This window comes from Aquarana catesbeiana, linkage group LG01 (assembly GCF_042186555.1).
Source record: "Aquarana catesbeiana isolate 2022-GZ linkage group LG01, ASM4218655v1, whole genome shotgun sequence".
Classification (NCBI taxonomy): Eukaryota; Metazoa; Chordata; class Amphibia; order Anura; family Ranidae; genus Aquarana; species Aquarana catesbeiana.
The window spans coordinates 543,059,058-543,078,893 of NC_133324.1; the positions used below are offsets into that span (position 1 = coordinate 543,059,058).

A 19,836-nucleotide genomic window follows, 5' to 3' on the forward strand; every position below is an offset into this window, starting at 1 on the left:
CCGTGCGTATAAAGCTTAAAGCGGAGTTCCACTCAAATTTTTAACTTAATCTTACCCCCTTCAGTTAATTGCATAGATTTTCAAATGCCACACGAAAATTAATTTTTATCACTGTAATTACCTTTATATTGTACTTTATTGTGGCACTTCCTGTCTCTCCTCCCATGGGAGTAGGAGTGTTTATTGCCTTTCCCCGGCGCCGCACTGTCTCCTGGGAGCTTCGTGTCAGGCTTCCCAAGATTCAGTGCGGAAACAATGATCATGCGCCTGAACAAGCTGTGAATAAACACCATTCACCGCATACAGGAAATCAATGCTTGTGGGCTTCACATGCCCACAAGCAAGATGGAAACAGCCAGCATCACATTTTTTAAGTTATTCTTCAGTACGAAAACAGACAGAGGCGGAAATATTACAGAGGATTGGTCGCCGGACTCCCGCTTTAACAGACAGAGGGAAAGCTTTCCTGTGCAAGAGAACTTTGTTTACACTTATGGGTAAGAGGTGTTCTTCCCGCGAGTGCTGTTCGTCAACATGGCATCCAGGGACCCCCTTCCCTGTATAGGGAAGCTAAATAAAATACTTTTTGGATGGTCTGCAGACAAACATTTTAAATAAAGCAAAAGAGCAGCTGAACTGATGCAGGTTATCATACTTTCCGCATTAGACATCAAAAGTGAATTTCAATATCTGTTCTAGCTGCTGCATCAACATTGCTAAAGTCTTTTAAATCAGAAAAAAAAAAAAAGAGTTTCATTTGAATTTCAGCACAGCCATATACAAGTCATATATAACCATGACATACCGGTGGCCATAACAAATATCAAGTATCCTTTTACAATGTCATCAAAGATGTACAATATCTGAATACCATTTCAAATATATACATACACACACTATATATATATATATATATATATATATATATATATATATATAGGAACAGAACTAAAAACAGTAAAATGAGTAAGCATCAATACAACCAAAACATAGTGTCAAATGTACATTGCAACATAAAATCTATTATCCATACTCCCGAAACATTGCTCATATAGTTATAGTGCTCAGCCCAACCGCTTCAGCAAATATATATATATCTATCAATTAGTGCGAGATCAGGTACTACAGCTTTGTGATTAAACTTGCAACAAACTATATTTGACCGATTGATGGGGTGCCAAACCTGGCACTTCTAGCCAATCTTGTCAAATTTACAGGGTACATTTCTGTGTTGGTACGTCAATTTCTCGCGTATTAATAGTTTATTCACTTGATCAATCCACTGTTGCCTGGTGGGGATCCTGGAGATGATCCAGTGCAGAGTTATCAGTCTCCGAGCTATATAAAGCAGTCGGAATATCGCTGTATGGGTCGAAGGGGTCAAAGACTCATCATCCAGGGCACCCAGCAGGCACACCACCGGATCTCTGGGAACTGTAAAGTTAAACACCTGAGTGATCAACTCCAAAATTTCCGTCCAATACCGAAAGAGTTTTGAGCACCTCCAAAACATGTGCATGAAGCCCCCTTGATCTCTTAGGCACTTGGGACAAAGTGGTGTGTCACGTAACCCCCATTTATGCAATTTAACAGGTGTTCTGTATGCTCTATGTAGCAAATATAGGTGAGAGAGTCTCTGTGAGGCTGATATAGATACCTTCGGAGCAGAAGCGAGACACAGACTCCATGTCTCTTCATCTAATGGCCCTACATCTTCCTCCCATTTGCTTTTGCATGGTAGACCGGTATGATCCTGAAGTGTGCCAAGGATAATACTGTACCCTCTAGAGATCATACCTTTCGTTTCTTTTTCCATCAAGATCTCTTGCAAAACCACATGCTCAACCAATTGGAGAGAAGTATGTCTAGATTGCAACTGCAGAGCATGCCTTAATTGCAAGTACCTAAAGAAATTAGTACGCGGGATGTCAAACTCCGTCTGGATTTATGCGAAAGACTTGAGCACCTGACCTCTGTAAAGTTGTGATAGGAACTGAATCCCTCTTGTCTCCCATGATCTAAAGCCCTTCAGTTTAAATAGTTCACTATAATTGACGTTCCTCCAAATAGGAGTACACGATAGGAAGCCTCTTATACCTAATAATCGTTTGAGATATGTCCATAATCGTTTTAACAAAATTATGGTTGGGAGTCTCCTGACTAGGTGAGTGTAACCGGCCTCTAAGGTGGTTAATGCAGTGGTAGTACTTGACGGCGTGCTAAGAAGTCTACGTATGGGATCCAAGTTATCTGTCAGTCCCCACCCTCCCAGCTGCTGTAGCCGGGATGAGAGGAAATAGACTCTAGCATGCGGGACCGCCAGTCCACCCTCTTCCTTATTATGTTGTGGACAGACTAATTCTAGGTGCTTTTTTACACCATAGAAGTTCTCTGAACTGGGAATCTATCTTATCAAACCACCGCCGAGGTATCCATACTGGCAAGTTATGGCATATGTATAATAGCTGCGGAGACTACACCATTTTTATGAGGCTCGCCCTTCCAACTACAGATAATGGTAATTTGCACCAGGTATTACATTTTTCTCTAAATTTAGTAAGTAGGGATATAAGATTAAGAGTGATATACTGGGTGACATCTGGGAACACCTGTACTCCTAAATAGTGAAAGGAGGACACTATCTGCACCATTGAAGCAGTCAGGCAATGGGGCAGATAGCGGGTCCAGGGGCATCAACACTGACTTATTCCAATTAATGGAAAATCCCGACAGTGAGCCAAAAACTTTAATTAGATGCATAGCTGTCTTTAACCTCCCTGGCGGTATGATTATTTCAGATTTTAGGTGCTGAAAGCGGTACAATTATTTTGCACAGAAATTTGGCGTTTCATATTGTAGGCCTGTAATTCTTAGGAATAGTTCACTTAAATCTGTCCAAACAAGAGTCTAGTAGACATCCCGGGTATGATAAAGTTTGAAAAACGAAATAAAAAATTATAATATAATAAATAACTATAAATAATTAAAACACATAATAATATAATAATAAAAATTATATAATAATGTAATCAAATCAAAAACACTGAAATTTGCACAGTTGCAGAATTTTAGCTTTTATTACTTTTAGTGTTTGATGACGGATCTCCCCACAAATCACTATCGCTCAATTCTGCAAGTGATTATAATTTATTATCGGTTTTTTCTAGCTGGTCTAAAACCACTTTTGATGTAAAGAGACAGTTTTGGTTGCTATGGACAATCTCCAGTTTCCTGGCAGAAAGAACAGTTTTATATATATATAAAACTGCATGCAGGACACTGGGCAGACCACTAGGGACAAAGGGGATGTGTAGTTATTTGATACAGTACTGTAATCTGTAAGATTACAGTATGCTGTATCTATACTGTGTGTTTCACTTTTGAATTTACCGCCGAACTCCGTCCCCGTGCGTCGCAACGCTCGCAGGGAACGGAGCTCGGCACTGTGAATCGAGCGAGACACAGCGGCTCGCCGATCACAGCGGGGAGACATCGCAGGAACCAGGGGACAAGGTAAGTAATCTCTTCCTGGATCCTGCGATGCAAGCCCGAGTCTGGCTCGGGGATACCGCTTTTGGTATGTAAAATCCACCCCGAGCCAGACTCGGGAATACCGCCAGGGGGGTTAAAGAGTCCTGAGTATCACCCAGATATAACAAGGTATCATCAGCATATAGTGATACAACGTCTGTTCCTGTGGCACGACGGAATCCTACAACCCTGCTGTCACCTCTCAGTTTAGCTGCCAAAGGTTCCAGTGCCATGGCAAACAGCAGGGGTGACAAAGGGCACCCCTGCCTTGTGCCTTTGAACAGAGGAAACGGTTCTGAAAGTTCCCCGTTTACCCTAACTCTGGCTGATGGCTGAGCGTATAGCAGTTTGACCCATCTAATGAAAGTGCAACCTAATCCCATGTGTTCCAGTACCTTCCACAGGTAAGGCCACTCGACACTGTCCTTGCAGCCTTAGCTGCATCCAGTGAAAAAATGGCCTGATTACCGGGATTCTCAACTGGGATTTGAATGTTTAAAAAGAGGCGCCTAATGTTTTGGGCTGTGGATCTGGTAGGTATGAATCCAGATTGATCCCTATGCACTAACTTTTGGACTATTTGAGAGAGTCTCGTTGCTAATACTCTGGCTAACAGTTTGACATCAGTCGTTAGTAATGAAATGGGCCTATAAGAGTCAGGGGACTTGGCATCTTTATCAGGTTTTAATAATACTATTAGAATTGCCTCGTTCATAGAACTAGGCAGTACACCCTTCTCTAATGGAGCATTATATACTTTTAGTAACTTAGGTAGTAATGTGTCCGCATACCTTTTGTACACCTCGGATGGTAGGCCATCAGCTCCCGGAGCCTTATTATTATGTGTTTGTGCTAAGGCTAATGCCAATTCCTCTGCTGAAATCGGAGCATCCAAGAGCTCCGCCTCCGAGGTGAACAATCGAGGTAACTCACACTCATTAAGGAAATCCACTATGTCACTCTCCTCAGGGCACACTTTAGACGTGTACAGATCAGCATAAAGTGACCGAAAAACCTGTAATATTTCTGCGTAATTCGTATGAACTGCTCCTTGTGTATCACACAAGGAGGAGACCATAGAAGGGGAACCCTGCGCCTGCGCTAATAATGCCAGCATGTGTCCAGTAGACTCCACCTCCTCAAAATGTGACTGCTGCAGGAAAAATCTCTTGTTTTCAGCCAGCTGTAGTGCCAGCTGGCTGGACATAGCCTGTGCACTCAGCCACGCTTTTTTTGTATCCTCTGTGGGATTAGAGATATATGCATCCTCTGATTCCCTAAGTACCTTACATACTTCTGTTTCCCAGGCCTTTGTATTAGACTTTATACTGTTAATTGTGGTTATGAACTGACCGCATAGGAATGCTTTCATAGCCTCCCAAACCATATTTACTTGGGTTGAGCCCATGTTGTCCTTTAAAAAATATACTAGGCACTCTCTAATTGGATCGGGGTGGGAAATAAAGCTAGCCAAAAGGGATTGAGCTTCCAGCATCTGGATGGAACGGTCACTGGGATCGCTATTTTCACCCAAAATGAGGAATGATCAGAGATGTGTCTATCTCCATAACCGGACTCAACGACCAATGGGAGTAAAGCAGCATTACCCAGCCCCAGGTCTATTCTGGATAGGCTCCCATGGGCCACGGAGCAGCAAGAGTACTGTCTAATGTGAGCATTACTCCTGCGCCAAACATCAGTCAAGCCCAACTCCGATATCAACCCAGCAAAGGGTGTCAGTCCCTTGTTACGGACATTTACAGCTGAGGGTGTAGGTAGTTTGTCCCATTCATGATGCAGATAATTATTAAAGTCGCCCACTGCTATTAGAGGAACATTGGGGTATTGTGCCATAAATTTAGCCAGGAGTCTAAGGGTCTCTGCGGAATATGGGGGTGGTATGTATATATTAGCTATAATACACACTAAGTTTGATATTGTACAGAGTAAGAAAATAAACTTTCCCCCTGGGTCTACAACCCTCTGAGAGCAATGGAACTGAACGTCCCGACGAATCAGGACGCTCACCCCCCTCGCATATGCTGAGTAAATGGAATGGATTTGGGTATGATATATTCTGGAACCAAAACTAGGGATAGCCCCAGGGGGAAAATGGGTCTCCTGTAGGCACACAATGTCTAAAATGTCTGAGTGCCGCCATTCTCTTTATAGGATTACCAAGACCTCTAATATTCCATGACAGAATCTTAATACTTGCTGTCATTTGTATATATCAACTGTATGCATAACACCACATTGACCGTCATTGTGGAATCGTAATACACCTGATTGACACATACGTAACAAAGCATAACAGAAAGCAGGTCTAGAATCTATGGTACCTACGTGACCTCTACACACACTGTTGGAATACATTTTAGCACAAAACTGTGCTTGCAAAGCTGAAGGGCTGGATACACACTTATCAACATTGCTAAAGTTTAGGAAGCATGTAAAACCAGTCATTGCTCTTTAGCCCTAGGAGACAAAGGTGGGTGATTGGTCGATGATAGTCTACAATCAGAGTATCTCCAGTATAATGCTGAGCCTGGGGAGGCCACTGCGCTAATATCCAGATCTTGGAAAGCAGTATGACGTGCAAAAAGTAGGAAAGTTATACAAGGCATGTCCATATTTGGGAGACCAGCATATTATAGAGATGCAGATAGGCCACCGCAATGAATATCTGAATCTGGAGCCCAGTACGGCACTATGCAAAAAAGATAGCGGCTGGGTTAAAAAAATTTTTTTTCTAATTTAACTTGCCTGTCCACGTGCATATGATCCATATATCGACCACGATCTCTATTCTCAAAATCATGAAATCTGTCCGGTCTTCCAAAATCTCGATTCCGATCATCCAAAGCCATTCGTTTTGAATCCGACCAGTATGGCTCATCTCTCCTAAACAGACGCATAAAAGAAAAAAAAAAATAATAATCATAAAAATGTAAAGGAAAAAAAAAGCCTAAAGTTTTGATGCATCACAGTTGTAATATTACAGGCTTGCTCTCTTTTGGACAACTATACTGAAAAACTAAGATATTGGACTTCACTGGTACCAAGAGAAGGGCGGCCACGTTTAGTTAGGATAAAACAGCAATATTACAAAAATTTAAAAAACATTAATAAAACCATGTATTCATATTAACATAGGACAATATCCGCCATAGATATCGATATGGCAGCTATTGTCTTATGTGAACATGAATACATGGTTTTATAAAAAAAAAAAATTTTTTTTTTTATACCTCGTAATATTGCGGTTTTATCCTAACTAAACGTGACCGTCCTTCTCTTGGTACTAGTTAAGTCCAATATCTCCTAATTTTTTAGTATACATTTCATATGGATGAGGTACCCCTTACATAGCCCTATTTTCTTCTTGAATTGGACAACTATAGTTAACGGAAAAGGTAGTTTCTGCGTGTAATTTAAAATAGAGTGTTGTGGTGGTCGTGCATGCTCAATTGACAAAGTATGTTAAAGCGGGGGTCCACCCACACCACCAAAAAAAAAAAAAAAAAATATTAAAAGCCAGCAGCTACAAATACTGCAGCTGCTGACTTTTAATACATGGCCACTTACCTGTCCCAGGGTCCAGCGATGTCGGCAGGCGACGCCGAGAACCCGCTCGGTTCTCGGCAGCTGCCGCCGCCATCCTAGGTGAGGAAAGCGTTGTGGCTTCAGTTCCCGGTTCCCTACTGCGCATGCGCGAGTCGCGCATCCCAAGTGGTCCCCGCTCTCTCCTGGGAGCTGTGTGTTTCCCAGGAGACAGCGCGGTGGGGACGGGAAGAGGCGTAGACTCCCATGGGAGTCTATGCCGGAAGTGGGTGCAAATATCTTAGACAGGTATCTGCACCCCCCTCCCCCCTGAAAGGTGCCAAATGTGACACCGGGGGGGGGGGGTTCCGAAAAGCGGAAGTTCCATTTTTGTGTGGAACTCCGCTTTAAGCCAAAAACACATAGGCTAGGGATAAAGCAGGAAAGGATTAGAGCAAGGTTTTTATAGCTACCCAGGGCTCTTTTAGAGAGATTTGCCCATATTTTCTGTCCTGCTAACAATGGTTTTACCAAACAGGAAGGGACATTCTCCACCAGGGACGCAGAGAGAATAAAAACAAAAAAAAAAAAAAAACAAAAAAAAAAAAAAAAAAAAAAAACTTTACAAGGGCTCTAGCCTTGTCCTTCTCTACTAAAGATTCCCTCAATTCTCGCCTGGCAAAAGGTTGTCAGCAGGACAGGAAATAGGGATACATCCCTCGAATCAATCCCCAGATAGAAGTAGAAACTTCACAGGGGTTCTAACCTTTTCCAAATCCAAGAAAACGGTTTTGGCTGGACATACATTATGTTAATGATTGACTATTTTCATATGGCAGGCATTCCAGTATTTATGGAAGTACAGGCCTGACTCCTGGCTTCAAAAAGGCAAGGACAGATGTAATAATGTGACATTTAATTACCCTGAAATTGAGTGAAATGAACAAAAAAAAGAATAGAATAGAATTTTTATAACAGCTTACCTGTAAAAATCCTTTTCTTTGAAGTACATCATGGGACACAGAGCCATAGTAGTTACTATGTGGGTTATAGGCCACCTTCAGGTAATGGACACTGGCACGCCCCATGACAAAAAGTGCACTCCCTATACAACCCCTTCCACTACTGGGAGTACCTCAGTTTTGTAGCAAAGCAATACACATGTATACTAAGAAGGGAGGGACCTCCGTTGTCCCGTGATGTACTTCAAAGAAAAGGATTTTACAGGTAAGCGGTTACAAAAATCCTATTTTCTTATCGTACATCACGGGACACAGAGCCACAGTAGTTACTATGTGGGATGTCCCATAGCAATGACAACTGAAGGGAGGGAGACACAACAAAAGTAGGGCACCAAGAGACTAGAGGACCTACTACGCCCAAAGGCGATATCCTCATGACCTTTTACATCTACTTGATAGAATCTGGTAAACGTATGGACTGAAGACCAAGTTGCGGCCTTGAAGATCTGAGCCATGGAGGCTTGGTGATGCACTGTCCAAGAAGCACAGCCCTGGTGGAGTGCGCTTTAATATGAAAAGGAGGAATTTTCCTTTTTAAATCATAAGCTTGAACAATCACTTGACGAATCCATTTAAAGATAGATTTTGATGCTGCCTGTCCTCTTTTAGGACTGTCAGGCAATACAAACAAAACATTTGTTTTACAAATCTGAGTGGTTATTAGAACTTGACCGCTCTCGCCACATCAAGAGAATGTAGTGATTTTTCTTCCACAGAAGGAGGTTCTGGAAAAAATGAAGGCAGAACAATATCCTGGTTTAAATGAAAACCAGACACTACCTTCGGTAGGAAATTAGGATGAGGCCGCAATACAACCTTATCCTTACGAATAATCAAATATGACTCTTTACAAGAAAGAGCAGCCAACTCTGATACTCTTCTTGCATTAGATATGGCAACCAAGAAAATTATTTTTCTCATCAAGAGGACCAAGGGAATATTTCAAATTGGCTCAAAAGGCTGTTTTTGTAAAGGACTAAATTTAAGTCCCAAGGATTCAGGGGTGATTTAACTGGGGGATTAATCCGCGTTACCCTCTGAATAAAGTTACGAACCAGACAGTGTGAAGCAAGTGGTCGTTGAAATAATACCGATAAGGCTGACACCTGGCCCTTGATAGTACTCAAGGCCAGCTTCATTTCTAATCCCATCTGTAGGAATCCAAAGAAACCTACCTATGACATACTATCTGGGGTGCCAACCCCTGGATTCACACCAGGAGACACATGCCTTCAAGACTCTATAGTACATGACTCTGGAGGCTGGCTTCCTAGCATTAACCAAAGTAGAAACTACTGAAGCTGGCAGCCAATGGTCTTTTAGACCGAGAGAAGGTCTGGCCACAGTGGTAGGGTCCAAGGGTCCCCTACCGCCATCTTTATGATCTCAGCAAACCAAGATCTCCTGGGCTACCAGAATCACCTCCTTCCCTTCTTGCTTGATCCTGCGAAGACGACGCAGAAGCAGCAGAACAGGAGGGAATGCATAGATCAGTGAAAACTGATCCCACGAAAGGACCAAGGCATCTGTTCCGTATGTCGTCGGATCCCTTGTCCTCGACACAAAAGTTGTCGATCTTGTTGTTGAACCTGGACGCAAACAGATCCACATCCGGAACTCCCCATTTCTGACATATTGAGAGAAATATGTTGGGATGAAGGGACCATTCTCCTGGGAACAATTGTTGGCGACTTAAGTAGTCGGCCTGCCAATTCTCTATCCCTGGAATGAAGATTGCTGATGGGCAAGGAATGTTTTCTGCCCAAGAATATGATTTCACCTCTTTCTGGGCCGCACGACTCCTCGTGCCCCCTTGGTGATTGATATAGGCCACCGCTGTGGCATTGTTGGATTAGAGTCTGACAGGACAATTCCATAGTCTGGACGTTCAGGCACACTGCCTGAATCTCTAGAATATTGATGGGCAAGGTCATCTCCAATTTGGACCATATCCCTTGGACAGATGCTTCTTCCAGGACTGCTCCCCAGCCCAGAAGGCTGGCATCTGTTACCACCTTCCAGGTAACCGGTATAAAGGATTTTCCTTTTTGAAGATCCTTGGATATCAACCACCAATTGAGGCTCTGACGCACATTGGGGGGGGGGGGGGGGGGGGAGGGAATAAACGCATTGGGAAGTCCAGAGCTTGAACCTTCTTGTTCCAAGTTGACAGGATACTGTTTTGCAGCAGTCTTGAATGAAACTGCGCATAAGGAATGGCTTCGAAAGAAGCCACCATCTTTACCAACAATTTCATGCAAAGTCGAATAGAAGGATTCTTTGTCTTGACCAACTGAATCAGTTCCTTTATGGAACTGATCCTTTTCTGAGGCAAGAATACCCTCTTCTGAGCTGTATCTATGATCAGCCCCAAGTACAGCAATCTCCTTGATAGTTTTAAGGAGGATTTCTCTATGTTTAGGTATTCCAGGTAGCTTACTGCGGTGACCAAAGTTTGGTTTAGGCGGGCTACCGATTGATCTATCAAGAGTAGATTGTCTAAGTAGGCTAGTATTGTTATACCTTGAGCCCTTAGCCTGGCTAAAGGAGCCAGGACCTTTGTAAATACTCGAGGTGCAGTAGCTAGACCGAAAGGCAGAGCTACAGACTGGAAATGAAGATCTTCTACCGCGAAGCGTAAAAATTTCTGGTGAGCAGGGAAAATCGGCACATGGAGATAAGCATCCTTTATGTCGATTGATACCAGAAGTTTTCCCCCTTGTAGGATGGAGACTACTGATCGTATTGACTTCATGCGAAAAGAACAGATATTCAAAAACCAGTTTAGATCTTTGAGATCTAAAATGGGTCTGACATCCCCGCTTGGTTTTGGAACCGTGAACAGGTTTGAATAAAACCCCAAACCTTGCTCTTCCAATGCGACCCCCGATATTACTCTTTGAGACAACAGATGATCCAAGGCTAGAGAGACTTCTTTTTCACTGGATCTCTGGGAACATTTGATCTGAGAAAACGAGGAGGTGGGAACTCTCAGAACTCTAGTTTGTATCCTAGAGAAATTGAGGAAGCCACCCATCTGTCTTAGCCAGATCTTTGAAAACTGTAGAAGCCTCCCCCCCCCCCCCCCCCCCCCCCCCATTCGAGCAAGCGCACCTTCATAAGGAGGCTTTAGTATTCTGTTTTGTGGGTTTTTTCCCCCAGGTCCTTTTTTGGCCCTGGGACTGACCCTGAGGTTTACCTCTTGAACCTGACGGTGGAGGCTGTTGAGATTGCCTGGAGGCTGATGCCCCTGGCACTAAAGAAGCACGTTTAAAAGAAAAATGCTTAAACTTCTTTTTAACCAGTAAAAGGGAACTTTTCCCGTTAGAAATTTTTTGGATATACTTATCCAGATCGTCTCTAAACGACCGTTCACCATGAAAAGGGAAACTGGCCAAGAGCTTTTTGCATGGCGCTTCGACTGACCAATTTTTCAACCATAGGATTCTACGCACATGTACCTGCCCTAGCATGAGCTGTGAGGCCTGGAGAATAGAATCTTTCATAGCGTCTACTGTGAAACATAATGCTTCTAGTATCCCGGCCAACTCCTGGGCCTGCTGATCAGGAATAACTTTGAGTACCTCTATAAACTGGTCCTTTAAGGACTGAGATACTCCAATCTCTGCCAGTGCAGGTTGAACGACTGAATCTGCCAGCGCAATATTGTTTTTAAAAAGGATCTCCAACTTTTTATCCTTTAGCATATGAGCATTGTCTACTGGAGAAGCCCGATTTTTATTTACAGATATAGCAGCATCAATTGCTGGAATTCCCCATTTCTTATAGAACTCTTCCTCCATAGGAAGAAGTATTGAAAACTTTTTCGAAGGAAAAAACTGTTTATCTGGGTGCTCCCACTCAGAATACATTAGCTTCCCTAGCCATGAATGGATAGGAAAAGAATGAACAGATTGGGGAGGCTTTAGTGAGCCCAAACCAGAAGTGGGCTCATTGACCGACTGCGTTATTGGCAGTAAAAATGTGGAGCGGACCAATTCAGTGAGAGACTGTACTAACAATCTTTCCTGCGAACCTGACACTTCTGTATCAGGTTCTTCAGAAAAGGAGACTCCAGCCTCTTCCTGGTCCTTTAAAAGGAATTCATCATCTCTTGCTCCTTGTTCCTTAGCAAGAGGGACCTGAGCAATGGACAGGAACCTGCTGCTCTTAGTCCCACTTTGGGATGCAATTAAAGTATCAATTTTTTGCTCCAAGCTTAAAATGGTTGAAGAAAAAAACTCCTTAGTAATATACATAGAGGCTGCAGTGTTAAGAGCGGCTGCAACACTTGACCCTCCTGATGGCTCACTCTGACCAGCCATATTACTCACAGGGGAGGCTGCCATCTAAGCTTCCGTGTGACTGTAGTAGTCCTTTTAGAGCCCTTTGAGGTTTTTTTTCACCCCCCTTCCGACCATAGCCTGATGCACAAAGCAGAGGTACTACCAGAAGAAATGCATCTACTGCTTAAGCAATAGTCCAGCCCTGTCGCCGCTATTAATGCTCAGCCTGATGCAGTAGTAAATGTGTCACCAAATCTCTTGTATGCCACCTTTGCTCGTGTCCCTCCTGCAGCATGTAACAGCACAAATGGTGCCTTTTAAAACATACATTCCCGCGCTGGATGTTGGAGGATGCCAACGAAGTGCTAAGCCCAACCCCCGTCGCCTACGGCCCTTCCCCTCTTTTTTAAAAAGAGCTCTTTCCCGCGGGAGCTCCCGATCCACATGCAGGAAGGAGGATCCACAGGCAGGATCCACAGGCAGGAAGGAGGAAGCCATCGAGCGGCGTGCCATTTTTTTTTTTTAAACTTGTGGCGCTCTTTCCCCGAGCAGAGGGGAAGAAAAAAACGGCATGGGGGGAGGGGCAGAGAGGGAACCCCCCAGACTTACCGGAGGTCTGCTGCTTGGCTGGAGGAGGAAGACTGCTGCTTCCTAGCCGCAACATGGGCTTTCTGGGAAGCATGAGACGGTAAATGCTCAATACAGCCCCCCGGTGGTTACACATAGGCATGACAACACTTACTAAATTTAATGGAGACATTTCATAAGAAAAAATTTAAACATTTCTTAGAAGACTCCACTTACCTTTCTTGCCGCAGGGTTTTCTGTGGTAAACCAACAGACCCAATCTTCATCCTTCACGGTGGGTTCCGTTAAACCTTCATGGACTTAATACCAAAAAGTACTGGATCCCAGGGCATGGCTGGCCCCAGCAAGGATTGCTCCAGAGGAGCTCAGCACAGCAGATCTTTACTCGTGACCAACACCTTAGACAATGGCAAAAAAACTGAGGTACTCCCAGTAGTGGGAGGGGTTATATAGGGAGTGCACTTTTTATCTTAGGGCGTGCCAGTGTCCATCACCTGAAGGTGGCCTATAACCCACATAGTAACTACTATGACTCTGTGTCCCGTGATGTACGATAAGAAAATACAACACACAAACTGGAAGCCAGCCCTGGCCGTGAACGATGGTCCAAAGAAACAATCCTGTATAAAGGAGAACCACTAAGTTTTTTTGGAGGCCTGTTCTGCATCCTAGCATTTAAGACAAATCACCCTATCAATTTGGACAGTCTGAAACGAGATACCAAAGGACTAGCATTTAGAGCCATGTCACAAAAAGTTAAGCCTGCTAATCATCTGTACTCAAATTGGAAGTCAGCATTTGCTGCAGCCAAGTTCTGACTGGGGATTCTGCTGAAGGAATACATGGAATTCCAACATATTGTCAGTAAGATCCCAAAAGGAGGAGGAGAGTCTTCCACTGGGACAGTCATGGCCTTGCTATGGCGCAACACCGTGGGTCCATAGAAGGTGAAAAAGAACTGCTTCTTGCAGACTCGAGTGTTTCCTATCCTTGTAGATAAAATCAAAGAAAACCCCTCTGCAGAGTGCTGGGATTTATAGGAGCCAAGGCCTGACACTGAGGTAGGTGCAGGCAAATGCTCCAATTTCTCAATATTGTGAACTGCCTTAGTGAGAGTTTTGATAAGGCCAGGAACTGAAAGACAGATTGGCTGACCACACCCAGCAAGGGTAAGGAGTCAAACTTTGGCAAAGGTCCAGGCGAGATTAAGCAAAACTGAACCAGCTTGACATACGGGAGTTAGCTTCCAGATTTTATATATTTTTGTGTGTGTGTGCAGTGTCAAATTTTCAAAACAGGCAGCACGATACAGTGGGGAAAAGGATTTGATCCCCTGCAGATTTTGTAAGTTTGTCCACTTGCAAAGAAATGGTCTGTAATTGTTATCATGTGTATTTTAAATCATGGAAACAGAATATCAACCAAAAATCCAGAAAAAAAAACACATGATACAAAATGTTATAAATGGAGTTCCAGTTCAGTGAGTAAAATAAGTATTTAATCCCCTACCAACAATACTGGCTCCCACAGACTGGCTACAGTATGTGCTCATGTGGTACACAGATTAGTCCTGTCAATTTAGGAATGTGCTATTAATGACAACTTATGTGTATAAAAAGACACCTGTCCACAGAATCTTTCTTCCATTCAAACCTCACCATAATGGGCAAGACCAAAGAGCTGTCAAAGGATGCCAGGGACAAGATTGTGGACCTGCACAAGGCTGGAATGGGCTACAAGACCATCAGCAAGAAGCGTGGTGAGAAGAAGGCAACTGTTAAAGGGATTATTCAGATGAGACCAAAATTGAGCTCTTTGGCATTAAATCGACTCGCCTGGTTTGGAGGAAGAAAAGGGCTGACTATGACCCCAAGAAAACCATACCTACAGTCAAGCACCAAGGTGAAAACATTATACTTTGGGGCGGTTTCTCTGCTAAAAAAAAGTACAGGCTGACGACTTTGCCACACTGAGTGGGGCAATGGACGGGGCTCATGTATTTTAAAATCTTGGATGAGAACCTTCTTCCCTCAGACAGAACACCTCATGAGGCTGGGGCTTCTACCATGACAATGAACCAAAACATACAAGGCAACAAAAAGAGTAGCTCAAGCAGCACACTAAGGTCATGGAGTGACCTAGCCAGTCTCCAGACCATAATCCTATGGAAAATTTATGGAGGGAGCTGAAACTGCAAGTTGCCAAGCGACAGCCAAGAAACCTTAAGGATTTAGAGAAGATCTGTAAAGAAGAGTGGACCAAAATCCCTACCGAGATGTGTGCATATCTGGTAACCAATTACAAGAAACATCTTACCTCTGTGCTTGCCAACAAGGGTCTCTCCACCAAGTACCAGGTCATGTTTTGCTTGGGGAACAAATACTTTTTACTCAATAAACTGCAACACAATTTATAACATTTGTAGGATAGGGTTTTTTTCTGGATTTTTGGTTGATATTCTCGCTTTATCATTAAAGCTACACCTATGATAAAAAATCATAGACCCTTAATTTCGTTGTAAGTAGGCAAACTTACAAGATCTGCAGGGGATCAAATTATTATTTTCCCCACTGTAACTTACTGTATTTTTCACTGGAATACTGGTTTCCTCAATGAGCAATAGCAATTTTCCCAAAGCTTTATATATGCTCTCTAGATTGGGAGGAAATATTAACAGAAGTCACAGAAGATAAATGTAGAATTTCAAACAGATTTTAAAGCCCAACTTATACTCACTCTCAAATAGGGGTGCTGAAATTAATCGTTGCATCGATGCATCGCGATTCAGGGGTCCCCGATGCGGCATCGATGCATAAAACCCCGAAAATCGATGTTTGGTGACGTCATTAGTAGCCCCGCCCCTCCCGGGAAAGCGATCGAGAAAATTTTTAAACCGTCTTTATTTTAATAAATATATTACAAAGGATGGTGTGCCCCCGCTGTATGTGCTTTTTTAAAAAACAATGTCACTTCATACCGAACTTCGCCGGTATACGATCATGTGACTCCCGGCCCGCCCCGCCCCTCTCCGCTCTTTTCTTCGCTCTCCGCTTCCGCCTCCTGAGTCCTGACGTCAGCGGGGATTTCTCAGTCCCGCCCGCCTCTCTTGATACGATAACTATAGTCAGCGGGCGGGACTGAGAATTCCCCGCTGACGTCAGGACTCAGGAGACACGTGAGCGGAGAGCGGAGAGGGGCGGGACGGCCGGGAGTCACATGATCGTATACCGGCAAAATTTGGTATGAAGTGACATCGTTTTTTAAAAGCACATACAGCGGGGGCACACCATCCTTTGTAATATATTTATTAAAAGAAAGTAATTGGGGGGGGGGTCAGTGGTGGCTGCGTTTGGCGGCCACAGGTGGCTGCGTTTGGCGGCCACAGGTGGCTGCGTTTGGCGGCCACAGGTGGCTGCGTTTGGCGGCCACAGGTGGCTGCGTTTGGCGGCCACAGGTGGCTGCGTTTGGCGGGCACAGGTGGCTGCGTTTGACGGGCACAGGTGGCTGCGTTTGACGGGCACAGGTGGCTGCGTTTGACGGGCACAAGTGGCTGCGTTTGACGGGCACAAGTGGCTGCGTTTGACGGGCACAAGTGGCTGCGTTTGACGGGCACAAGTGGCTGCGTTTGACGGGGGAGGTTCAGTATTTTTCAGTTTGTTTGCGCCCCCCAAAAAAATTTTGAGCACCAGCCGCCACTGGTCAGCACAGAGACAGTACAGGGAACTTCACAGGGCTGTTTGTCATCTGTGGATTCTATCTCTTCTGACCTCCCAGCAGTGTGTGTGAATGTCTGTACCCTGTAGTGCACCGGATTACTGCACTTTTTAGGGAGTGAGGTTATTTTTAATTCAAAGCGGAGTTCCAGTCAATTTTTTGTTTATTAGAAGCCAGCAGCTACAAAAAAGTGCATCTTCTGACTTTTAATAAAAAGACACTCACCTGTCCCACAATCCAGTGACGTGGCCACCCAAACCCTCCCTTCTCTCCCCCGCCTGTCCACAGCGCTGGCAATACTACTGTGGGCATCCGGCTGTGACAGCTTGCAGCTTCACAGCCGGGTGCGCATGTCTCACTGCGCTGTCCTGCATAGCCGGGCAATCTTTTGGGAACTGTGATGTGTCCTAGAAGATTGCAGGGTGGAAGGGCCACCTAGGCGGCCCAAGCGGAAGTGGGAGCTCGTCGGTAATCGTGATGCATCGTGATGCATCGCGGAATCGAATCGTTGACCAGATAATCGTAATCGAATCGAATCGTGAGACCAGTGAAGATGCGCAGCCCTACTCTCAAATATACTGCATTTTTGATTGCCAGCTGCAGAAAATGGATAATTACCTGCAATGTGATCATACACTATCCACTTGGTAAACTATAATCTGATGTCAGGAGGAGGGTCTGTGCTACAGGACTGAATCATTCCACCCGTCGTATTAGAAAGAAAAATGAATATATATTATATATATGCTAACTTGTTTCCGGTGTTATGGGCTGTGTGGTGTGCTGAATTCTTAAGTTTCTAAGCGGCAACATTAGCAAACCAGAGGAAGGGCAGAAGAAAATGGGCAAGCAGGCTGAAGACGTGGTCATTAGATAACCCTGCCAGCCAGAGGAAACATAACTTGCTCTGGTTACCATAACAGAACTGAGGGGGTCGGTGAAGGAGCTGATTTTCACACAGCTATCAGCACAAAGTGTATAGTCCCTGGGGCAGAAAATTATACAGTGGGGCAAAAAAGTAGTCAGCCATCAATTGTGCAAGTTCTCCCACTTAAAAAGATGAGAGAGGCATGTAATTGTCATCATAGGTATACCTCAACTATGAGAGACAAAATGTGGAAACAAATCCAGACAGACAATCACATTGTCTGATTTTTGAAAGAAAGTATTTGCAAATTATGGTAGAAAATAAGTATTTGGTCACCTACAAACAAGCAAGATTTCTGGCTCTCAGAGACCTTTTCTTCTTTAACCACTTGTCGCCCGCCAAATAGCAAAATGACGGCGGCAAAGTGGTTTCAATATCCTGACCGGACATCACATGACGTGATCAGGATATTAAGCCGCTGCGCCCCCAAGGGCACGCATCACGGTGATCGTTGTTGCGGTGTGTCAGTCTGACACGCTGCAACTCCGATCTAGGTAAAGAGTCTGAAGGAGACTCTTTACCATGTGATCAGCCGTGTCCAAATCACGATGTAAATAGGAAGAGCCGGTGATCGGCTTTTCCTCACTCGCGTCTGACAGACGCGAGTAGAGGAGAGCCGATCGGCTGCTCTCCTGATGGGGGGGGGGGGGGTCTGTGCTGATTGTTTATCAGCACAGCCCGCCCCCCCCCTCGGATCCTGCCCAGGACCACCAGGATGGCCACCACACTGGACCACCAGGTATGCCCCCTAGACCTCCAGGGAAATACCAATCTGTGCCCAGGCAGCTGCCAATCTGTGCCCACTCCAATGCCTGCCAATGCCATCAGGGATGCCTATCAGGGCCTCAAGTCAATGCCGCCCAGCAGTGCCAGCCTCTCAGTGCCCAGCAGTGCCAGCCTCTCAGTGCCCAGCAGTGCCAGCCTCTCAGTGCCCATAAGTGCTGCATATCAGTGCCACCTACCAGTGCCGCATATCAGTGCCCATCATCAGTGCCTGCTCAATGGTGCCACCGGATCGGTGCCGCCGTATCAGTGCCGCCTTATCAGTGCCCATCAGTGAAAGAGAAAATTTATTTACTTTTTTTTTTAACAGAAACAAAAGCAAAAACTTTTTTTCAAAATTCTCAGCCTTTTTTTATTTGTTTAGCAAGAATAAAAAAACCGCAGAGGTGATCAAATACCACCAAAAGAGAACTATTTGTGGGAACAAAATGATAAAAATTTAGTTTAGGTACAGTGTAGCATGACCGCGCAATTGTCATTCAAACTGCGACAGCGCTGAAAATTGGTCTGGGCAGGAAGGTGTATAAGTGCCCTGTATTGAAGTGGTTAAGAGGCTCCTGTGTCCTCCACTCATTACCTGTATTAATGGCACCTGTTTGAACTTGTTATCAGTATAAAAGACACATGTCCACAACCTCAAACAGTCACACTCCAAATTCCACTATGGTGAAGACCAAAGAGCTGTCGAAGGACACCAGAAACAAAAAATTGTAGACCTGCACCATGCTGGGAAGACTGAATCTGCAATGGGCAAGCAGCTTGGTGTGAAGAAAGCAACTGTAGGAGCAATAATTAGAAAATGGAAGACATACAAGACCACTGATAATCGCCCTCGATCTGGGGCTCCACGCAAGATCTCACCCCATGGGGTCAAAATGATCACAAGAACGGTGAGCAAAAATCCCAGAACCACACGGGGGGACCTAGTGAATGACCTGCAGAGAGCTGGGACCAAGGTAACAAAGGCAACCATCAGTAACACATTACACCACCAGGGACTCAGATCCTGCAGTGCCAGACGTGTCCCCCTGCTTAAGCCAGTACATGTCCGGGCCCGTCTGAGGTTTGCTAGAGAGCATTTGGGTGATCCAGAAGAGGATTGGGAAAATGTCATATGGTCAGATGAAACCAAAGTAGAACTGTTTGGTAGAAACACAACTCGTCGTGTTTGGAGGACAGAGAATGCTGAGTTGCAACCAAAGAACACCATACCTACTGTGAAGCATGGGGGTGGCAACATCATGCTTTGGGGCCGTTTCTCTGCAAAGGGAACAGGACGACTGATCCGTGTACATGAAAGAATAAATGGGGCCATGTATCATGAGATTTTGAGTGCAAACCGCCTCCCATCAGCAAGGACATTGAAGATGAAACGTGGCTGGGTCTTTCAGTATGACAATGATCCCAAACACACTGCCTGGACAACGAACGAGTGGCTTCG

The 19,836-nt window shown here is 44.6% G+C and overlaps 1 protein-coding gene across 2 annotated transcripts in view; it reads right to left on the reverse strand.

Annotated features, from left to right (window-relative positions):
* Positions 1–19,836, reverse strand: part of LOC141105239 (scaffold attachment factor B2-like) — a 140,517-nt gene that overhangs the window by 16,744 nt on the left and 103,937 nt on the right. For both annotated transcript variants that reach the window (XM_073595136.1, XM_073595129.1), the window contains exon 14: positions 6,298–6,435. In XM_073595136.1, coding sequence (XP_073451237.1) covers positions 6,298–6,435 — 138 coding nt within the window. The remainder of the gene's footprint in view (positions 1–6,297; positions 6,436–19,836) is intronic.